The 23430-nt window shown below is 38.6% G+C and overlaps 1 protein-coding gene across 11 annotated transcripts in view; it reads right to left on the bottom strand.

The window, feature by feature from the left end:
- LOC129717311 (histone deacetylase 4) overlaps positions 1-23430 on the bottom strand; it is a 148479-nt gene that overhangs the window by 59643 nt on the left and 65406 nt on the right. For 3 of the 11 annotated variants that reach the window (XM_055667178.1, XM_055667232.1, XM_055667226.1), the window contains exon 1: positions 21271-21502. The exons of 2 other annotated variants lie outside the window; for them this stretch is intronic. In XM_055667178.1, coding sequence (XP_055523153.1) covers positions 21271-21310 — 40 coding nt within the window. In that variant the 5' untranslated portion in view covers positions 21311-21502. 6 more of the 11 variants (XM_055667215.1, XM_055667190.1, XM_055667220.1 and 3 more) reach the window with 6 other exon arrangements.

Genomic DNA, 23430 nt, shown 5'->3' with positions numbered 1-23430 from the left:
GTTCAACTTTTATGGGAGAACCATCATTGAGAACTTCGGGTTTCACAGTGATTGCTCTACCCTTCTGGAAGAAAGACAAAAAAGCCCTAATAAATTTTGAATTGCTCCCACCGCCACCTCACCGCACCTTGTGACCGTCGACGTTGACGTCGCATCGCACACAGCAACCGCCCAAACCAAATGCGATCAACTATAAATAGCGTACGCTAGTGTATTAGTGGCGTATATTAATAAACCCGTTCTGATGCTGATAAAAATAACAAATTTTCACTTCTGGTCCGATCGTTTTGCACCATAACGACGACGACAACATACCTTTAGCGGGTGCGTTGGGTTTTGTGGTTGATTGGGTACGTGTATGAGTTCGAACGGCAAAACAAAAAATAGAGACGTGCCAATCAAAGCGTACTGCGACTGCGAACCACCGCCGCCCTCCGCCCTGCGACAACTATTTCAAAGTCGCCTTCTCATGAATTATGAATTAGGCTTATTTCGCGAAGAGAATTGGCTATCATCTGCCCACCTTTTCGTTGGCGCACGCAACGAACAAAATGGAAGGGACAAACGTCCGGCATGCTCGTTACCCGCCACTTTGTCGTCGTCGTCGCCTACTAATAAGCAATCGCGATATTTTATTATTCTACGACGGAGAATATAATCTTGAATCAACTTTGATGGGTGATGAATTTTGAATTCAGAGTTCCCTGATTCGATCACACACAATTATCGAAATTATTTCTATTTCTGTGATCAATTTCGAGATGTGAGTCATTCTTTCGAAGCGACAGCAAAATAACCAACAAGTGTTTAGCCGCTCCCCGGACTGGACCCTTCGCACTGCTGCCGCCGACCGATTGCTATCAGCGAAAGCCGGAGACCTGAGTCCTTGAAGCTTCCGGTTCCACGTTCCGTACCGTTCCCTTAGCACGCCACGGGGAACGACACGCGCCTCTTGGGTTATGATTTATTGTACGCTTCTTGGAATTCGTTCGCATTTCGTGTACACATTTGCCACCCCACACGCATACTTTGTTGTAATGGCTGGACTGGAAGAGGTTTGGCAGAGAGGCACGGTTGTGTTTGTGTATGACCTTGTTTATCGCTTACTCGGATGCCGCTGGGTAACGCGCTATCGAACGGGGACTGAGCAACGGTGGATTGATCGCGACAGCAAAAGTGGTTAGAATTCAGGTGATGCTGAAAAGTTCTTCCAAGACAGATGTAATGAGATTTATTTTAAACACATTTGGCCTTCAATCAACTCTTATGCAACCGAATAGTTACTATGGTCGATCAGGAAACCGTAGCATGTAGCATCAAAAGCCGCTGTTGCATACTAAATAGAGGAGAATCAAAATTAAATCCAAAAGCTAGTCTTGGCAATAAACAAAATGATGGCAAATCAAACTTAGAATCATTCAGGGAGACAAACAATTGCAAATTTAAGTCAGGATTGCTGAAAGAACCTTCAGTTCTCGCAAGACTGTGTGCACTATTTTCGAATCATACATCCAATAAAAAACTATCTATCTAAAAAACCAAAAAATATGATATTCAGTTTAAAATTGTTAAATACTTTTCAGAAAGCTAAAAAGATTAATACCAAATAAAACTCAAAATTGTAGCAAGCTAAAATAAAGGCTTGACACTGTTAACACAATAAATGATCACCAATTAAACTAAAAATAACTAATCGCGCTTCTCGATGCTAGATAAGTTCAAAGCCACTCAAAACTAAATAAAACTAAGAACCAACATTGATGAATATTGTTAGAAAATTTGTTACAAATGCGGCTGTGTCGTAATGTTCAAGTCGATTCAGCTTTTTATCAGTATTTTTTTTTGCCATTTACGAAAGTCAACACACGATTTCACACGTTCATTCGATCATTTCCGGGAAGAGTTAGTTTTCTCATTTTATGCAAAGAAAACAGCGGCTGAAGCGCATCAAGATTTGGAAAAAAGTTTTTGGAACTGCTACTCTAATTGGACCAATGTGTCGTGATTGATTTAAGATGGTAATTCCGATGTTGACGATTGTCCGCGTGAAGGAAGGCCAAAAACCTTCGTAGACGCTTGATTGGAGGATTTGCTCGATGAGAACCGATGCGATGCCAAACGCAGGAACACGCTTCGGTGTTGTAACTTGGGTTCCTTATGACATGAAGCCAAGAGACGTTGAGCATCGTTTCCACGCCTTTTACTGGCCCAGCGGCTACAAATGAAGGGTTTTCTTCATTGTATCGTGACGAGTGATGAAAATGGATTCATCACTGCCTGATCATGGTTCTATGTAATCGGCTCGGTCGAATATACACGCTGCGAAACGATATTCAGCAGAGAAAAGACCCCAAAAAGTGATTCTACTGCATGGCAACGCTCGCATTACTTCCCAGATATTGCGTCGTTCCGTTCCGTTCGACGGCACATGGTCTGTCTGGTCAACAGTTCGGCTCATATGAAGACATCGAAAAATGGCGATTAGTACTTCAAAATGATCGGGATAACAATCTGTCATAGATTTAAGCGGAAAATACTCGATATTTTGGTAAAAATTTGGGTATTCTCAGCCTCATAATCAGCTTCTAAACACCGTAAGGCTTGAAAATAAAATCATCGTATTTTTGATATATTTTCTCTTGCAATTATCGATATATTGTAAGATATGTCCGGGTGTCTGCTGTACCCCACGCTTCTATTTTCAGCATTACTGCTGTTAAGAAGTGGCATGCTTGTTATTTATCCGTGCTTGTGTGCAATTTGAATTTACCCTTCCTATTACACGCTATCGGTTGTACTAGGCCGAGCCTCGTTCCTTCTACCAAATATCGCCAATTATAATTCCCGGAGCCGTTGTGCGGCCTTTGGGCCAGTTTTATCGATAAGAGGGACTTATTTTTGCTAAGAGGAAGTCACATTCAGGTGTTATAGAATTCAGCACCGTTGATTTTTTATATACGACTTTCGGTGTTATTGACGTGGAACTATGTCTTTGTTTTCTATACTGGGATGCGTTCTGTAAAAAAAAGAAATGAAACTGGCAAATATTGCGTCAGATTTCAAACGATAATAACAGCATAACCGCATAAAGGATAACAATAAACAATATGTTGTTGGATAGATAAAATGTTGGACAATTTTGTATACCTTATTCCCATGTCGACGATAGCATGTACGGTTGCATAAAACAATCAGTATGCGGTACACACATCCTTCAATGCACAGCCGCTCTATTGCCGAACTTGCTCTTCTTTGCACGAATGTTGTCGGCAAGGTGCCGAGCAATCCTTACGCTTCTTCCCACAGCCTTTTTTAACAGCCATCACCCGACATCCATCATAGGCAAATAAAAAAGAGAGGGAAATTGTCTCCAGTAGATTCGGGCTGATACCGACACGCGCTGTTTGTGTAGTGCGGACACAAACGTCTGTATAAAAAACAGCTTCTTCTCTTTTCTACATTCGCAATCCCGAAGACATCCTTCCTTTTGTGATGCTCTGTTGCCAATACGTTCTCAATGCGACTATCGGACTGCCAGTACCATAGGTATCACGAACAAACAGTAACAGGAAAGGAAATCCTTAGCAGACAGTAAAAAAAAGACTGTACCATTGGCATGCCTGCTCACAACACTCACTCTCAATACGGGTTGCACTGTAGTAGGGATATGAATGCGGGAGAATATTGAAGAGAGAGAGAGAGTACAAAGTAAAACATGTGTTTTCTTGCTATCTTTAATGATACCGCTTACCGTGCAACGCGCGTGCTGGTTGAATAAACCGTTGCGTAGTTTAGGTTAATTCAAGAAAAACATTCGAATTGTTATTTATCGTATTAGAAATAAACAGTAGGGTGCCAATGGAAATCTGTCTGAATTAGTATATTTTCTCGATATTCCTTCGTCGGAATAAACTACTGGTTTCAACTTAGCTCTTCGATTTTCGAGTTCTAGATTTTTAGAATATTATTTGCTGAATTCAAAGACGGTGAAAGATGTACTATAGCATGCATAGATTTTGAAAGAAAAACTTATTTGAATTCACTAGAGTACGAGTTTGTCGTGATCCCCATGGCTAGCTCTCCCACACGGTTGTGATATCGGGTTCGATTCCCGATCGAGTCGAAGATCTTTTCGAGCTGGAAATTTTCTAGTCACAGCACTGGGGCACGGTGTATCGTTGTAGTTATCCTACACATGCAAAATGTGCCAGAAACAATATCGATAACGAATGCTCTCGACTAATTTAGTTGATCGAGACCGCTATTAGCCCCCAGGCTAAGCGTGCAATATTGTTTTTAGAGTACGAGTTTTAATGAAATCTGTTTGAAAAAATGAAAAAAAAAATTCAAAATACCTTTACCAAAACATAGAGCAACTAAAACACTTGGTTCCAAAAATAATTTATTTTTGTGCATTCAAAAGCAAAAGCAGTAATATAAATAAAGATTGAAGACCCTTGGGAGGAGGTTTTGGCCCTAGAAACCACATCCTTGGCTACGCCACAGGTAGTAATGAAACAAACAGCCGTATGTAGTTCTACGTTAACCTTGCCTTGAAAAGCATTTCTCGGCAACTGTGAGCTCAATTTGGGATGACTTTTTTAATCGTTTTTTACGTTTACTTACGTACTATTTTCTTTTTCTAGTCTTTTCTTGTGTTTAGAATCTTTTTTTACTGATTTTAAACTTGATTTAGGATTATTTTTTATTCACCCTAATTTTCGTAGACTGATTATTTTTCCAGCCTTTTTTCTTAGAACCTTTTTTTTCTTAGAACTGTTTCCAAGCAATGCTAAGCTTTATTTCTGATCTTTGTCTTCTTGGTCTTTTCTGGTTTTAGAAATATTTTTTGCAAATTCTAAGCTTGATTTTAAATTTTTTTTTTGCTTGCGTTTTGGTGATTTTGAGCACAATCTGAACTTTTACATAAAAGCATTCTGCGACCATTCTGAACTCAACATGGAATTGTTTTCTCTTCAAGTTTCTCTAACTTTCTGGGACAATACTGGATTTAATTTGAGATTTTATCGTTTTCAGACGTTTTTGCTCCGAATTTCAAAAATTTTAAGCTTGATCTGGGAGAATTTTTTTACTTCTGACACCCGTTTTTGGATTTTTTTTACACTGGGGTCTTTTTTACGCGGTTGATTGTACCCTATTTAAAAGATTAAATTATGTTTACTCATACTAAACTCATTTGATACCACGTACAAATACTCTTCCAAATCGCATTAAAATAATCCGCGTTATTATGAAAAAAAAAACGCATGATAATAACCAACGTAAAAAACCCAGTGTAATGAGCTTGAAAAGTTTTTTTGGTATTCTTTAATATTAAGCATATTAAGCCTTTCTTGACCTTCAGAATTGATTTTAAATGACCTGAGCATGCCTGACCTTTTCTGACTTTTAAATTTATTCTTCGGTAATTTTGAGATTGTTGTAGGAAGATTATTCTGGAAGGTGTAGAAATTCTGGAAGGTAGAAATGTCTTACAGAAGCATGTTTCATGATCAATTTAGGGAAATTTCGTATTTGGCCGGTTTAGATTGTGAGTAGTGTTTTACGGCGATTATTGATGTAGTTGAGGATCATTTTTTGCAGCCTTTTTTGGCAGTATGAACTTCTACGCTTCAATTCGGATAATTTCATTGATTCTTTTTTGCCTTTATAGACTGTTCCGAGAATTATAAATACATCTTCTTTCTTGAATAAAACAAAAAATACAGGATTTTTCGGGTCATTTTATTCTGAAATATAGATAATAAGTGTTTTCTTTCCAGATTCAATTCAAGTTGGGATTATTTTTCGTAGGATACGCGAGTTCTCTAACTTTTCTCTTAACACTTCTCATAAGCTTTTGCACAGTGTGTTCTCCGACCATTTTTACCACTTAAAGCCAATCTTTTTTAAATTTTTCAACATTGTCCGCTGGTTTGACATATTTCCTCAGCTTTGCCTTGGTCAAAGCCCAAAAAGTTTCAATAGGGCGAATTTCAGGGCAGTTTGGAGGATTCATCTCCTTTGGGACACATGTGACATTATTTGTTTTATACCACCCTAGTGCATCCTTAGAGTAATGGCAGGAAGCAAGATCGGGCCAAAAGATTGGAGGATTGTTATGCTGTTTAACCATGGGTAACAACCTTTTCTGCAAACACGCTTTCACGTAAATTTTACCATTCATTGTGTCATTCGTAATGAATGGACGAGATATTTTCCCACATTCACAAATGGCCTGCCAAACCATTACCTTCTTGCCGAATTTTTCGGTGTAAATGGCTTTCACTGGTCCAAGGACATCCTTTCCCTTCGGTGATGTATAAAATTGCGGTCCTGGCAGAGTCTTATAGTCAAGTTTTATGTAGGTTTCGTCATCCATGATAACACACCCCATTTTTTTGGTCAGAAGTTTGTCATAAAGCTTCCGAGCTCTCGGTTTCACAGATTCAGCTTGTTTTGGATTTCGTTTTGGCTGCTTCTGCTTCCGACGGGTCTGCAGACCCATTCTTCCCTTGGCACGCATAACGTTACTCGCCGAGGTTCCAAGCTTTCTCGTACCCACATCATTAACCTACGGCAAGGATCTCGCCCGATCGCTCGCGTTGGCGTTCAGCATAGCAAAGGCCTTAGGAACCACGTTCCAGATTCAAGGCAAATTTAACGGGAATCTGCTCCGGAATGGTCATTTCAGAGACAACTTATCAGATGGACTCAAAATGAATGAGGATCAACTCCTGGAGTGATTTCATGAATTTTGATGCCAAATCAGATGTGACCCCAGGATCCTGTCGATCCTGGATGCTAAAAATAGACAAATTTTCCAATCTTTTGACGGACCAAGATCCCAAAGCGGTCAAGTATTGTAAAAAGTTAGAAGTATTTCGTTTGGGTTAGGTACCCCGGTACTCTGCCAAACGGTTATGGGGAAAAACATTTATTTCTTTTAATGATATTTTTGTGCTTTGCTTCCGATTTTTAATTTTAAAATTATTTCTAACTTTATTTTGTTTTTTGTTGTTTACAAAATTACAAACAATTAGTATTATTATTGCTCTATAAATTCCACAGCAATATAAACTTTCCTTATTTCTCGCTATTTTTTAATGTTCCACATAACCTTTATCAACCCTTTTCAATTAACTGCCTTTTACAATCAATACAACCAGTCGTTTTTTTCTGTTTTTTCATTGATTTCTTTCTTCCATATATTTTATTTTTATTTTACATTTGCTCACAATCTTTTGTAAGTATTAAACAGCTCATTATTCTGAATTTGTCATTATCGTAATCCATTTATTTCTTTACATTTCTCGTAGAAATTAGTTTACTTTAAACATTCTGGCAACTTTTAACCTTTTTAATTTTTTTGCTTTTCTTTTTATAAATTGTTCAGCTACTCATAAGTCTCTTCTGGAGCTTTGAAATACTTTAAAATTGGTTGAATCAGTTTTTTTTGTGTTTTATCTGTACGATCAGTTTATGAACATTCGATTCAGAGTACACGTCGGACTTGATTATTTAGAGTTTTGAAAAAGATTTCACTCCTGATAATCAGAGTCTCCGGATAAATCGAGCCGATTTTCTATTTAAATTTCTTTTTCTCATCGAGAACAGTCAGTTTGTTAATAAAAAGAATGTTGAATTGTATCTTACACAGTATTTAAAAACTATCTAGTGACTGTTTGATGATTGTCAAACATATAAAAGTTTCGTTATAATGAGATGATATTTATGCATTGAGAAAACTTCGTAGCGCAGAAGACTGAAGAATCGACGAAAAAACAAACGTCTCAAATATAAACAAAATCTGACATTGAAAAAAAAAAATGACGACTCCGGATAATCAAACCATTTTCTCCGTATAATCAAGCCCCAAATAATCGAGCCTCCGATTAATCGTGCCTCTGGATAGTCGAATCCCACCTGTATTTGATAATTTGGTTTATGTGAGGCTATTATGAAGCTAAAAATAAGTGATAATTATTCACAATCTAATTTACTGAATTGGATGCGATTACTGCTATCGAGTCTGAATAAACCTTACGAACAAGACATTTATTAAATTCAAATTGAAATTGCATCATGGTATGTATTTTTCCTTCTCGTTTCTCATTTTCAAGATTGTATGTTAGATTTTAGAGTAAGTAAATCTCCTCTTTTGTTTGAATATACAGATAACATTTCTGATACCGGTGGGTATAAAATTATGCAAGTATTACTGGAATTTTAACCAATGTTACCAACAGTACAAACCCACTATCCCACCCAGCATAAAAACAACACCAGACAGGCCTGCCTGGAGTGTGCCTGTATGAGTGCTCGACGCTATTTTCGGGCTCTTATCAGTGGCTTACTGCCACACACCAACGTAGCCACTGTCAGCCACCGGTAGAGGCACGACCATCATCCGTGTTACCGTGCCGCTACTACCTAGGCTAACACACAACCGTACAACCGTCAAATGCCGAACCTACTACCACATGATGGCGGCGCAATCGACGACGACGACGACAACGCGGACAAGACCGGGAGTAATGTCGTTATCGATTAGGGACTAAAAATAGAATATCCGCACGCGCATCCCCTCTGTCCTTCCTGTAGCCCGGCCTCGCACACAATCGAGACTCCTGCTCCAGCTAACAAAGTTTTGCCCACAATTCAACCACCCACCGACCGACCGACCGACGACTGCTCGAACAGCCCAAAACCGTTAGCAACTGGGGAAGGAACCTTGCCACCCGCAGTGCAGGCTGACTGCACTTGACCAAGGGGACAAAACTTTTTATTTTTTTTTTTTCAACTTGACTTGCTATAACTTTACAAGAGGTTATGGCAGGGCTACACGTGTTTCACCTTTTGGCGTCCCTGTTTTTTGTTCGTTAGGTTTCCGTTCAGTATTTAAGTTTCCTCCTTCAGATCGGTTGACTCCGATGATTGTTATTGTTCGATTGTTTCCAGGGTGGGGCAAGGCTCTGCTGCTGCGGAAGGTCTAAAAATAACCTGCTCAGATCGGGTACTGATTCCTTCCAGCAGATTCGCGTTGTTGGTGGGCCACCAAGAAGGTTGGGCTAGAAAACACCTCTGTCATTCTGCAGCATATTTAAACATGCACACGCACACACACACATACGTACTGGCAACGAATGTTGCTACTAAAATTGCTGTGAGTACATTTTTTGTTCGTTAAACGATGTGTTGGGCTGAATGGATGTAAAATATTCGAATAGGATTCGGTAAATGTCAAAGGTTCAAGCTACAACCGGGGGTACGTTTATGTATAATACGAGTATTTTTGGCGTTGAGCGGATTTGAATACATTGGACTTAATCGACTTGTGCTGAGTTTGGCTATTGATCAGAAGTAGATTTTGAAAACTCAACTTTTGCGTGCTAGAATAAAGTGATTTTCCAAAGAAATTTGATAAAATGCGGTAAAGTGATACAAGTAACAAGCCAGAAAAAAATGAGAGATAATGCACCATTTTTGGGGCTTCCCCCTTCGAAATCTCACATCCGTGCAGAATTTCTGCACAATAGAATTCCTCCATCGACAAACATTCGCGAGCAGATTTTACCGGATTTCGTGCGGTAACCCCGACCTCACATCTCTTCCCTTTTGTCCACCGCCATTGAACCGCGTTTGGCGGAACTAACACAATTAGCGAACCACCGGACCGATTAGCACCCGCGTACCCAGCCAGCCAGACGGGTCCAAACTTGTCGATAGAACAGCACAGTGATAATTAGTCCCGCCAACAGAACGTCGATTGGCACCCGAGATCTTCAAAAAGACTACGGAAACTCTCAATGAAATCCGGAGGCAAACTTTCCACGCTATAAGATTCAAACCTCGAGGGAGGAAACCTCCGCTTCAGAAAGGCCGCATTTATTTGTGCCATATTTAGGCTACACACAGTAGTACCACAGTTGCTATCTGCCACGGGGCGATGTGTCAGCAATTACTGCTCTGTGCCCGCGGGGTAATTATTAAATGATAAAGGAAAGCGCCCTGAGCAGAAGTATATATAGCATGATTCCGCGACAACCGCAAATATGGAGTGGCCCAAATTGAGTCTGCAGCATACTGAGTAGGCATCGCGGAGCAATAAAAACCGATTCAAACCGGTTCGTGGCTTAGCTCTTCAAGAGAAGAGTGCAAAAATGAAAACAAGACTAGATGATATGTACAACACAACCATTAAAGCGAGCAGCAACACGAGGCGGTGAAGGAGGAATAGATGAAGCGAGTGGATGCCGATTTACGTCATTGACAACAGCAGTCCCCGGGGGAATTGTCCGGTCCTGCTAGAATGTTGATCCCACTCAGCTGTTGTTGTTTGGGCAGTGCCTCCGCGTACTATGTATCAAAATTATTTGAATTGGAGTGGTCACGCTTCTACCGGCTGCACCGCTACCAGTGGCGTGCGCTTGATTGTCGCTAATCAGTCAGCTCGTTAATTCCGCGCCGTGCCGGGTCAGTGCGGATGATGTGTCTTCTTTTGAGTGGTTGACCGGATTCGTGACGCCACCATTGTGACCGCCACAGCCGTCAAAAAAAAAAGAGATAGAAAACAGAAAATATTTCGTTGGCTGGTTGCTGCTGATGTAGCGAACGGGGCGCCCCTGAGGAATTTCACGACAAGTCATCCATCTTGCAATTTCCGAACAAAAAGAAAAACAATCCTTTCTACAACAATGGTATTATCTAATTTGTGAAATCTTGACGAGCACCGGTTATTAGAAAGGGTTCACAATGAAATAATTAAGATTATATAAGCTTAAGTTTGAATTTAGACGGACCTTCATAATTCGAAATGACGATTATTAAAATTAAAAATGAAAAAGTTGAATTTAGGAAAACGCCTCAGAATACCTCCTCAGAAAAAAGTAGTAATCTCTGCATTCTGAAAGTTTTACCAGAATTGATGTTAAAGCTTCAAGTCTCCACACATAAAAATGAAGAAAAAATCCAATCCATCCTTGAGAGTAATCCGAAATTCGATCCTAATTTTAATTTTCTTGTTCAAAAATCAGTGTATGATTTTTTTTTCACTAAGTATAATTAGTTTCCCATAACTCATTTTCAGACAGTTTCTGTAACTTTGAATCTTAGAAGTTTTTCTTATCCTGAGAAATCCTCAGTTTTTTGAGTCAAGAAAAGCCAGAGTATTTTGAGTGAGAGTCATTTTGACTGGAAACGCTCAAATGCAATTATAGTTGTTGTATCACAATCCGAACAATTTTTCATAAGCGAGGTTGCTCCACTATTTTACGTGAAGTTTATTCAAATTTTCACCATTTTCATCAAACAACTTCTCCTGATGATGTTCGGAAAGTTTCATTGAGATACCATCAGTAAAAAGTTTTAAAAAATGATTTATTTTCGAGCGCAAGCCGTTCTTCCGATTCCTATCATGCCTATATCAGAAAAATACAGTATATTTTTCACTAAAATGCTTCTATAACATTTAAATTTCATTGAGCGAAACATTTGCTCGACAGTTAAAATTATTGGTGGAATGTGAAGGTCTGCTTTGTATTATGATCGGAACAGTTTACTTCTGAGACTTCACCACTTCACTTTACTTAAGCTTGATATAATGAGGTATTTAACGTACATGCTTATGCAGAAGTTTTTTTTAGAAAACTCTTTTCCTTGTGAATGCCCCCCCAATTGAATTGTGTACCTGAAAAATACTTCAACTCAATGGATCTGAAATAAAATGGCTGGTCCGATTAGGATACATCTTTGGTTCCGATCATAGTTCACCTTGTTCCGATCATCATACAAATTCTAGGATCAGATAAAACGATTTATAAACTCACCTCGGATTTGCTATGAATTGTTGTTTCTGTAAACTAGACAGATAGATAATTTCGATAAACGTAATTGGTTTATGATTTCAATGATTTCATTTCATTGTTAATGGAAATGTGACATGAAAATCTCTGTACCATGAAAATAGTCTAAATTGTTCCTATCGTACATTACCTTACTAGATAATCACTGAAAATAAAATACTTGCGGGTTGTCCAGCGTCTAGAAAAAGTGCTATGCTGTTCAAAATAATTTTGTCTTTCCTATTTTGTTCCGCGTAGGTATGCATATTGAACTTTTTTTTAAATTCGTTAGCATACCAATTATACACATCGTCAAAAAGCTATCCAATGATGAGATTAGGAAAAATGTTGTGATAATAAATTTACAAACATATCATATATTGTTACAAGAAAGAAACTTGAGAGCAGTATGTTCCTTCTAGATGATGCATTCTTTAAACTTTGTAAGATTTAGACCACTGCGACCATTATTTTGATCTTTTATGTTAATTCTGTAAACTTAACCTTTCAAAAAATATTTGGCTATGTCCTTTAGTGGTAAGGGATGTAAGTTTAACATTTTCTTAAAAAAGCGCAGGGAGCGAATATAACAAGAAAACTTATTATTCAGGCTCTCACGCATTTTTGTCAAACGATTGGACAGAAATTTGGATCTTGTCCTTCTTTTTAGGGCTCATCTAACTTGATTTGTCGATGTTTTTTCGTGTTTGGTTTGGCCGACTTCACAATAAGCAACACGCTTCGGAAATGAAATGCTTCTTATTCTGCTAATGAAATGCTACTGATCCACTAGCTCCTCTTTCAATCACTAGAGTTAGCGGAATTTCAAGGAATAATTATACTCACATTATTCTAAGCTTTTGCTGACTATACGCAGAGATATAGAACGCGCCCAGCTTGGCCTTGATGAACCTTTTTTATAAACATTTATCCCAATTCAATCAAGAGAGTAACATAAAATAATGCCAATGAAATGCTGTAGAAATCGATCGAAAAAAAAAACGTACGCACTAAGAATCATATCACTCAAAAGTCTAGAAACGACATCAATGAGTCTTATTGTTTTCTGAATAATTTTTTAGGATGTTCAAAAACCGTACTCACAATCTGAAAAAAAAACAGGGAATTTTATTTTTTAAGTTTATTAGACACTTATCCAGGGCCGGATTTAGACGGTGGGAGGCCCGGGGCAAATTTGTTTGTGAGGCCCTCTTGTCTATAAACATTTAGAGGTAACGTTCTGGAAGGTGACGAGCAAAGAAAAGGTCGCCCCAGGACTAGGGGGGGGGGGCTTGAATAGGGAGGCCTGGGGCATTTGCCCCCTTTTCCCCCCCTCAAATCCGGGCCTTCACTTATCATTTAAAGGGTGGACTCAAAATTTTTGCAACACAGATAACATAGCGTCAAACATCGCATATTTATCGCATATAATTCAAATTCAGAGAGTAGTTTTTTATAATAATAAAACTTTTTTTCTCTGTGTGGACTCATCACTGCGACCAGAGACATTTGATCTATTGTAATATTGCCCAGGTGTTTTCTGTTTTCCGCACTTCATATTATTGGCCAGTATCACTGTTGAAGTAAATGATACGCTTTTTTCATTTTTTTTATATCCGTGCTTGGTGTGAGATTTTCCCCTTACGTTTCAAGCTTACTGCTCTACAATACCGAGCCTTTTTCTACCAATATCGCCAAATTATAACTCCCTGAAGTGAGACTTCACCTAACGTTCCTCTGGCCAGGTTTATTCTAAGAGGGACTTATTATGTGAACAGGAAGGAGTTTTATCGAAACCTCGTTTTCCGTGCCAATATCGCCAATTACAATTCCCTGGAGAGCATAAATATTCCTATTTATTATAAGAAGGACTTATTTGGTCAAGAGGAAGGAGTCTTATCGAAACCTCGTTCCTCCTACCAATACCGTGTCACAATTACAATTCCCTGAAGAGGCACTTAGTGCTTTACCTTTGGTCAGTTTTATTATAAGTAGAACTTTTTGTCAAGAGGAAGGAGTCTTAACGAACCTCCTTCCTCCAGCCAAGATCGAGCCATAATCACAATTCCACAGATGACTATTACACGTTACTCAGACCAGTTTTATCATAAGAGGGGCCTATTTTTGTTAGGATGAAAGTCAGCAGGATACAACATAATTCAGCTTGAAGGAAGGGTAATTACATTAAACAGATTTCAAATAAGTTAATCATACGTCGAGGAGAACCTATTTTAGTATTGTTGGGGAAGCGGGGCAAAATTGATATGTCGCTGACATTTTACGTGGATCAGACACCAACCAATCGATTCCTGAGACTTTTTTAGTTAATATAAGACATAACTTGACTACCACTTTTAGATATAAGCGCATTACCAATAATGCTCAGACATACTTGATATTATTTTGCTTTGTGAAATATACTGAAACCATGCCAAAACTGGTTTCGTAGAATCACCGTTTTGAGCTCAGCTTTTGTCCGATTTAAGATCTGTTTTTTCAAAAGATGCGTAAGAAGATGCTAATATGTGGAAAAACTCTTAGAATTTCGATATTTGATCTTAAAACAAAATGACGTCGAAAAAACATCGGAAATTTCCGATTTCTAAAAAATTCAAAATGGCGCCATTGTTGCCCCTTAAGTTGAAATATGTTCAAACTCGGGGAAATTTGGTTTTGCATCAAAATACACAAAAAAATTATATATTGAAACCAAGGCAGAAAGAAAGTCAATTTTTGTTGCACTGTGTTATTTGAGCATGTCACTTGCATTTTTCAAATTCTCCTTGGTCTTTCTGAGTTTCTGTTTCATCATAGCCCGAAACGTTTCGAGAGGCCAAGGCGCCGGGCGGTTTGGCAGATTCATGTTTTCAGGAACAAATTTGACCGACTTCGCCTCATGCCATTCTAAAACAGTTTTCGGCTAGATTTTATCAAAATGGTTGGTTTTCTGTATGCTATCTCATAAGTGAAAAGATGTTTTTTGAGTTATTCGGTCTCATAAATTTCACAATTGAAGGTTCCTTTTGTGACGAAAACTTGACTTTGCTTGCAGATAGCCTTTCAAATCAGGTACTTGGCAGCGGATTTGGACACTTTCTCTTTCTCGAAACGATTATTTCAATGAAGATAAGATTTCATCAACTTCATACTTATCCTTTCTGGTAAAAAACATCTGTCCTGGTAGTTGTTCGAAGTCAGCTTTGACAACCGTTTCATCGCCCATCTCACAGCAGTTTCTTTTCGTCTACAGGTTCGTGTGGAGCTTTCTGGTGCGGGTTTTGACAGTTGTCTTAAGGCAATTATCAAGATTTAAGGACTTTTGAACCTTGTACGAGTGTAATCTACTTCTTACATTGATCTTTTGGACATACGATTTTGAAGCTCCAAGCCTTTTGGCTACATCATGTATTGAAGTGTTGGGATGATCCCCTTCCATGCTTCTACCCGTGTATCCTGGTTTTCTTCCAGCTCCACTTTTGGGGTCCAACGTCAACTTGTCCTTGAACCTTTCAAGAACTCTTGAGATGGTCGAATTACAAATGTGAAGCATTTTTCCCAAAAGATGATGGAAAAGCTCCAGATGTGCCATGTGTGCGTACGAAAATTTTTCTCACACAACTATCAAGTTCACAGCATGTAAACAATACATTCTGAAGACAAAAAGTTCGAAACTTGAATAATATCTTCCGTACAGGAAAAAAATTACAGGTGTTGCAATAATTTCGTGTTCACCCTTTAATACTCCTTAAACTAAATATATGCAAACAACCAGGAAAAATTATAATTACCCTAGTAACAATATTGGTTTTATCAAAGTTTTTTAGTGCTTAATACAGGTAAAACAGCGCTATAAAACTTTGATAAAACCAGTTTTGTTACTTAGGTTAGCTTTTTCACCGCACTGCAATTCTATAAAAATGAGCAACCATTTTTTCCGACCGTTTTAGAGCTGGTTGAATTGAAAAGCTCAAAAAACCTACTTTTTAAAAATCTCATTTTTTTAAGCTTGAGCTAGAGCCTGACGACTGCACATTTTGTAGTTGATCCACAGTGATAGATTCTAGTGAAGTTGTATGATAACTACACACATGGCAACTTGTGATTAGTTTACCGTCTTCAATGTACAAGAATTAAGTAGCTTCCGCGGTATGTAGATCGATAACGGCGCCGGCAACGTCCTTTTGGTCGTTAGGGTGAGGAAGGAGGTTGTAAGGAAGGAGTTATAGCAGTCATTGTTGTCAGAGACCGAGTTTACCTCTGCATCTCCACGACTGCGACGGAAAAGAAGAGTTCGTCACCGTGCTAAGTGACGGAGTCGAACGATGTTGCGCGCGAAGTTAACTCATTACGGAGGCGAACGATGAGTATCTCTCTCGTCGAACACCGCAAATCTATGCGAGCGGCGCATGTGAAAACCATCCATCCATCACTTTTTAAGAATCTCATTTTTTTAACGAAAACTACTTACTGCTAAACAATGATAGTCGGTAGTTGAAGAAATAAAAATAAATAAATAAATTTGTTAAAAATAAAAAAAAACTTTTCTTTGGGTTTTTTTTTTTTTGATTAATATTTACAACTTCGCCGAAAACACTATATTGATCAAACAAACCGTTTTGGCTCTAAAAATATTCAAGAAGGTCTAATTATTTATTTATTTTTGGCAGTTTTTATAAAAAATAAGATTTTTCAACAATGCGCCTTTTGAGATAAATAATTCTGAATAATTTCATTTATTTTTATTTTATTCAAATAGAAATAAATAATTTTTTGATTTTTTTGTATTTTTTTTTCACAGCATATTTTTTTGGAAGGATAAAATTATTATTTACAACTTCGACGAAGACGTCGTACTCTAAAAGTATTTGTAATCTTCAATACCCTTTTTACATAGTCCCTTTTCTAAAATTAGTCGTGATTCAAAAAAAAATCGAACAAAACAAAATGACATCTTTATCCCGTAAGAACATCTGTGCAAAGCCACAAATTATTGTCAAAGTAATATAATAAAATTGGGACCTATTTTATGGCAGTGCTTAGCTGGGAGACCACGAAGTACATCGTGACTTTTAGCAACAAAAAATGTTTTTTTTTTATAAAAAACCATGAACCTAGAAAGCATTTTCACGTTACATGTATTTTGTTTAGCATTAGAAATCAATTTCAAATTTAAATTTTTGGTGCAGAATTTGCTTTGACCAATTTTGAACTACAATAAGCTCAAGTAGACAAATTTCGACCAGTTTACTGCAACATTCTGGGGGATTGAGGTGCAAATTGAATTATCGAAAACATCTAGAGCGTCACAAAAATTGTCCATTTTCAAACGCTTATAACTCAGTCATGTCGGATTTTCTTTATTCTTGTATCACGCGTCCCCTAGAATTCAGAAAATTGTGATTTTATGATGCTTACTATTGCAAATGATGCAACCGCAAATTACAACCAATCAGAGCTGAAAACAAGGCTAAATACCATCCAATATGGATTTTTTCGGAAGCAGGATGAAATCCAGAGATGATTTTTTTATCCAAGATGGTGACTTCCGGTTTTGCTTCTAAACTGACCGCATAACACCCAATATTGATATTACTGGGTTCGAAATGATACCCGGAGACGGAAAATCAACTCCAGCCGCCCTTTTTAAGTTCAGGATAGTGACTTCCGGTTCTCGGAAAACAGCCAAATAAGGCCAAATGCCACCCAGTATGAATATTTCCGGAACCATCAAAATGTTTAGAAATCAAAAATCAACTCTAGGCGCAATTTTTAAGTTCAAAAAAGTTAGTTCCGGTTTTTGGAAACCGTTTTGAGCGTTTCTGAAATGGAACTCATATGCCATTTCGAAATCTGATTTTGTGCTAAATAACTGACATTTGAAAGAAGTATCACTTTTATCCTGTCATTTAAAGAAAACGAGGGCTGGAGCCCATCGAGAGTTAAATATGAATTTACGAAAACGCTACTATAAGAGAAACTATGGGCCGTGAAGACCCTTGCTAAACGCAGCAACTGCTTGATTCGGTATAAGTTGTTACCTGCCAAATCATATCCAAGCGTTTGGAGGCTTTTTCAAAATAAAATTGCATTCCGATTTAATTGACCTAATAGTTTTTGCGTTAAAAACCAGATTTCTAGCGAAAATTCCAAGTACAAAGTTGCCTCAAGGACATGTTGCTATCTCTACAGACAAGAGGAGTTTGCGTGAAACTCCTCCTCCACAAATGGAATTGCTTGGCACTGCGAAAAAAAAGATCATTGGTTTCAAAGAAATTTTTCATGCGGAAACGCGCGGTTCGTTGGACGCTTCACCAAACGCACACAGAACGCCGCCGCTGATTGCCGCTTGGACACGCAATGCTTACGAACACACAATCCAGCGCATATTTTCCCACTGTCAGTAGTGTCAGTCGGTTTGTATCGCGCTGTATATTTTATTTTATTTTATTTTTATTTAGGTATTTCTTGACTCCTGATCTTCCCTTGTTACTGGTGTGTATTTGTTGTGAACTCTCCGCTTGTTGTTGTTTTCGTTTTGTCACGGGGTTCTTGGTTTGGCTGGGAATTTTCACATTGCTTCTATGTATTATGGTCTTCCCTGTTGATCATCATCATCATCATCATCACGATGTCGTGTCTCCGGAAGAATGCACTTGTTTTGCCGTTCGGAGACGTTTTCTTGGAAACTTTATCTGGAATTGGTTATCAAGAAAATACGACAGTTTTGTATGCAAAATTGCGTCGTCGTCGTCGTTGCTTGCTGACAGAACAGTAACTGATTGCAAGTGTTTAATTATATGACGTGTTACGTTTCATTTTCATCTGAATGCTGGCGAAACAATGTTAAACACGATCTAAGGAGTACTGTTTTGGCGGGTAGTGATATTTTTGATTTGCTAATTCATGGGAAATTTAGACTGTTGCACTAATTTTGGATGAGAAGCGGTAATTCGTTTTGTGGTTCCTGTTTTAATGCTGGTTACACATGTTTGAAAACGCTGTAAGGGGCCACGTGGACAGATTTTAAACGATTCTGATATCTGAGCGATTTTGGCACAATTATCAAAGTCTAAAAGCTTATATAAAACTCTTGAGTTTCGTTCAAGTTAATGATCTTAAAGCCATCTGCTGAACCATTTCCAGCATTGATATTATCTGTATTCCATCAGCACCCCCTTTACTCACCAAGTTTCAAAACGTGCATTTCTCGAACCGGGTTAACGATCGCGCGATTCGGTGCTCTTTTGTTGTTGTCGGCCGGCGTACTGCGGCAGGAATAAAGTACACCCTTCTTCCCTAGCAGCGGTACATAATGTTTAGCAGGTAAAAAGCAGTACCCGCGAAGCACTTGTTTTTCTTTGTCGATGGTATCAAAATTTAAATATATTTAAACACGAGTTAAATCGTTGAATTCTTCAAACAAATGCACCTTATCTCCTTTATCTTCTCCGCTGATGTATTCACACTATTCGATGTGATTTGGTCTTTCGCACCAGCCGCGCGAACTTTCCAACTCGGTTACTTTGCTGTTTTATTTATTTTTTTTTTTTGCACTTTACTGATTAACACTCAACTGTTGCTTCGATGTGGAATTTTCTTACAAACTGCTTTCATGTTGCTGTTCACTTCCGAACTTTTATCGCTCTGTCGATCGACTTTCAATTGCAGTAATGGCGGGCCGGTCGATGGTTCATTAGGAAAAATGTAAAAATTTTAACGAAAACGCATTTTTTTATCACTGGCACTGCACATTATAGCACTTCCAAAAGGCTTGTTTTGGGGGTACCGCCGCCACCGTGCTGCCAAGGAGAAAATCACTTTCAAAAACTCGTTTCTGGATCGCCGTCCGTCGGTTGCTGATTCACACACCATAATGACGGACCCGTCGTCGTCGTCGTCTAGCAGGGGCTGTTCGAGTTCGTGTTCTCTGCTTGTAGTCTGTCAGTCAGTCGAAGTGCGGTCAATCAGATTACGGTTACGAAAAAGGCAGTGACTGACAAGGGTGATAGCAGTGCAATGTAAAAGTACCGTAATAGTCTAGGATGTTACTATTTGTTTCGGCTTAAAGTTCAACTTCTAATCTACCTCGTATTTTTCTTTTCAATGACAAATAAATTTCAGCATTTTTTCTCGGAAAAAAAATGATATCAAATTGATGGGAACAAACTTAAATTGCATCAGCTTCAGAGAAACTAAACCGAATCAAGTTGCCACAAAACTTGGGCGGCGCTGCGCTGTCCAGCGAATCTGCGCATTTACTGCTATCACCCATCCACTAGCTATGGAGAGATTCCACGCCCAATCACTTTGTTGATATCAGAAGGCATGCGTGAAAAATAAAAAAAGTCAAGTTTTTACTACTACTGGCGATTTTAAAAAAAATCGCAGTAGTCCATATAATAGCCCAAAAATCGTTTACACATTGTAGTTTGGTCTGAGCCCATGGAGATAAACGTAAGTCGACCTGTTAAGAGGTTCCGACGACTTTTTCACTGACACAGTCTACTCGTAACTTCTGTGTATAGCGTGCTCGAACCTTGAAACTTTTCATTTGTTTTCCCTGCTGGGCGATAGAGTAACATAGATAACTATCATATCACAGAAGTGTTCTAAAGTTTCTGTAACCAACGACATGTGGAAGATTACAATTTATTATGCGGTGAAATAGTTAATACTGCTTGAACTCTGATGCAACACCAGTCGTAGATTCATTTTCACTTTTACAGAATGTAACCCAGTATAGAAAACAAAGACGTAGTTCTACGTTAAAAACCTTGTCCTTTTTCGAAAAAGTATGCAATACCGCTTTAATTACCAAACTAACAAAGTTTCAACCAAAAAAAGCCTGAAAGCACCTTGCCAACTTCACAGTCTCGAATTTGCGCGAAATTCCTCTATGAGGTAAAAAATCAGGTTTTGATTTCGACTTGAGTGAGCTGACCCTTCCGGTCCGTCCGCTCGCCCGCGTCCGTTCGTTCCGTATGTTTTTATCCGATTCCAGCCAGATTTCCCCTTCACATGGCTGTTGTATATTCTTCGCACATTCTTCTTGTGTTGGCTCTTCTGGGCCAGTGGTTAGCAATAACATTTAACACTTTGCCTCTTTCGTTAGACATCGAATTATCACGTTCACCGTTTGTTGTTTGTCCTGCAAACACACACGCACTCGTATTCGCACCAAATGTTGGTTCACCTGAACTTTAGCAAAAGTGTATATTTTCCAGTAACCTTCTGCACGAAGAGCTTACAAGTTGATGTGTAGATTCTTTTGCGAGCGGATTGCTATTGACAACGGCACAGCTAACAGCTAATCGTACAGCCTGCTGCTGCTGCTTTCTGTACTCTTATCGCCGCACATGAAGCAATAATAATTGTACGCATCGCAAACGGCCTTTCTTCCATTCGCTCTTTATCGTTTTTCGCTTACCGCTAGATTTCACAGCTGCGCAATCATTTCTAATACGCATTTGCTATCAAAGCTGAACAAGAAGAACAACGATTACGACGTTTTGCGGGGACTACCGCGCCGCTGGCTGTGTTGTTACACGTGCGTGTGTCTGTGGTCTAACTACGGAAAAATTCTCTACTCTACTGCTGATAACCGTAGGTAGTAGTAAAACGACGACAAAACGCGTCCACACGGGACAAACTGGTTCTCTAGACTGACACGAAAAACGAACGATGTTCGCGTTCGTTCCGTTTTGGCAGGCATGCCGCATGCAGGGTTGCCACATTTAAATCTGTGTTTTCCCTTGAAAAAATCTGAGCATCTGTATCTGGAACAAAAATATCTGTAAAAAAAATCTGTATTGTTTAAACATAAAGAACTTTGTATTTTTTAAGTTTTTATGGTACATAAACAAAATTTTTAGCTTAAAACGTGTGAGGAGTTGAAAATATGTTCAATTTGCTTAGTATTTAATGAAATAAAATTTGGATTGTTTTAAAAAATTGATGTCAATTTCGAAAAATCTGTATATCTGTACTTTTCGACGAAAATCTGTATATCTGTATATACAGATTCTGTACCGTTACTTCGGCCAAAAATCTGTAAAATACAGATTAATCTGTACATGTGGCATCCCTGGCCGCATGTGGTGCGCGGGTGTCTCGCTCCGGTTGTAGCTGTATGGGTGAGCTACTCCAATACTATCACTGTGACCGCTCGCCGCCCATCAAACGGTTGGGGGCACTCTTTACTTGTGTGAGAAATGGGGAGCCAACGGAAGAAAGTACAGCGCAAGCAGTGCCGAAGTTGTACCGACATTCTGTCCGGCGGAGGAGATAGAATGTAGCGATTGTGTACTTTTGCCTGTATGAAGTTGTCACAATGTTTTCGAAAGTATTCCATCTATTCATTTCTCAAGTTTTATAAAAATTAGATGGGATTTGACTTAAGAACAAAAAAAAAAAACATAATTGAATTGATCAAAATTTATGGTTAGCGTAGGAGCGCGTAGCGTGTCCGCAATAATCAGTTTGTGGTTCAGTCCGATCGGAACATAATTTTTTAGCTCGATTTCATTTCAGAACAAAGCTTTTCGGAGTCCGGAAAAGTTCGGTCAAATTTTGACAGCAAAGTACCTATGTATCACGACACAACCGCGAAAGCTGGTGTATAAATGTACTAACTCTTCTATACCAAAATAAGTTTCCGGTTGAACAAAGCATTTTAAATGGAGCTGAAAGACCTGAGCAAAAATGCTTTATCAAGAGGGACAGACAGCAAAACCTTGTTTCCATAAACATACTATTGCGTCTATCTCTGAAGTTATTTCTTTTGATTTATAGTCCATGCCGTTTTGTGGTTTGAAATCTTATTCATTATTAAACTTACCTGCAAATTCGTTACCCATTTTCGGTTGAATTTTGTTCATATTAGTTTTTCCTCTGGTCGGTAAATTCGTGTTGAACTCTCGAAAGTTTGAATTGAGAGTAGTTGATTTGGACCCTTTAAAATGACACCACGTAAGATTATTTTGATCCTTCCTTCCCTCTCTCGCAACTTCATCCATCCCGCTTTCTCTCTCTCTCTCTCTCTCTCTCTCTCTCTCTCTCTCTCTCTCTCTCTCTCTCTCTCTCTCTCTCTCTTCATCCATCTCTTTCTCTCTCTCTTCTTCTTTTCCCCTCCTCTCTCTCTCTCTCTATCCCTTTCTTGAAGTGTTTCTCACTTGGTGATTCTCAGTGCTGCAAACTTTCACTGTCATGAAAAGATTTTCAGTTGAAATTGATACATTTTGAATTGCATTTATTAACGAACGAGCTAAAAATAAAAGAGACTTTCAGCTCCAATCGTTTGACAGAGATTGCTGGTTAGTAGCATCTCTGTGATTTCGCACACGCTGTGTTCAGCAACATCATGCAATGAATTGGCTCAGATTAAATAATTTCGATATTAATTTAGACATATCATTTCTTTCAATGACCGAACTTTCATTGAAAATTGAAGGTCAGTTTCAACTTGAGGCAGTGAAAATGCTGTTTTTGTCATTTTTATTTGCTGTGTCGAAAAGGCGCAGCCCTGGTGAAATCTTTCATACTCACTCCGCTTTCACGTTAACTAGTTTGAATACTTGGCTTCTTCCGT

The sequence above is a fragment of the Wyeomyia smithii genome, chromosome 1 (assembly GCF_029784165.1).
Source record: "Wyeomyia smithii strain HCP4-BCI-WySm-NY-G18 chromosome 1, ASM2978416v1, whole genome shotgun sequence".
Classification (NCBI taxonomy): domain Eukaryota; kingdom Metazoa; phylum Arthropoda; class Insecta; order Diptera; family Culicidae; genus Wyeomyia; species Wyeomyia smithii.
This window is presented reverse-complemented; position numbering and strand designations above follow the sequence as displayed.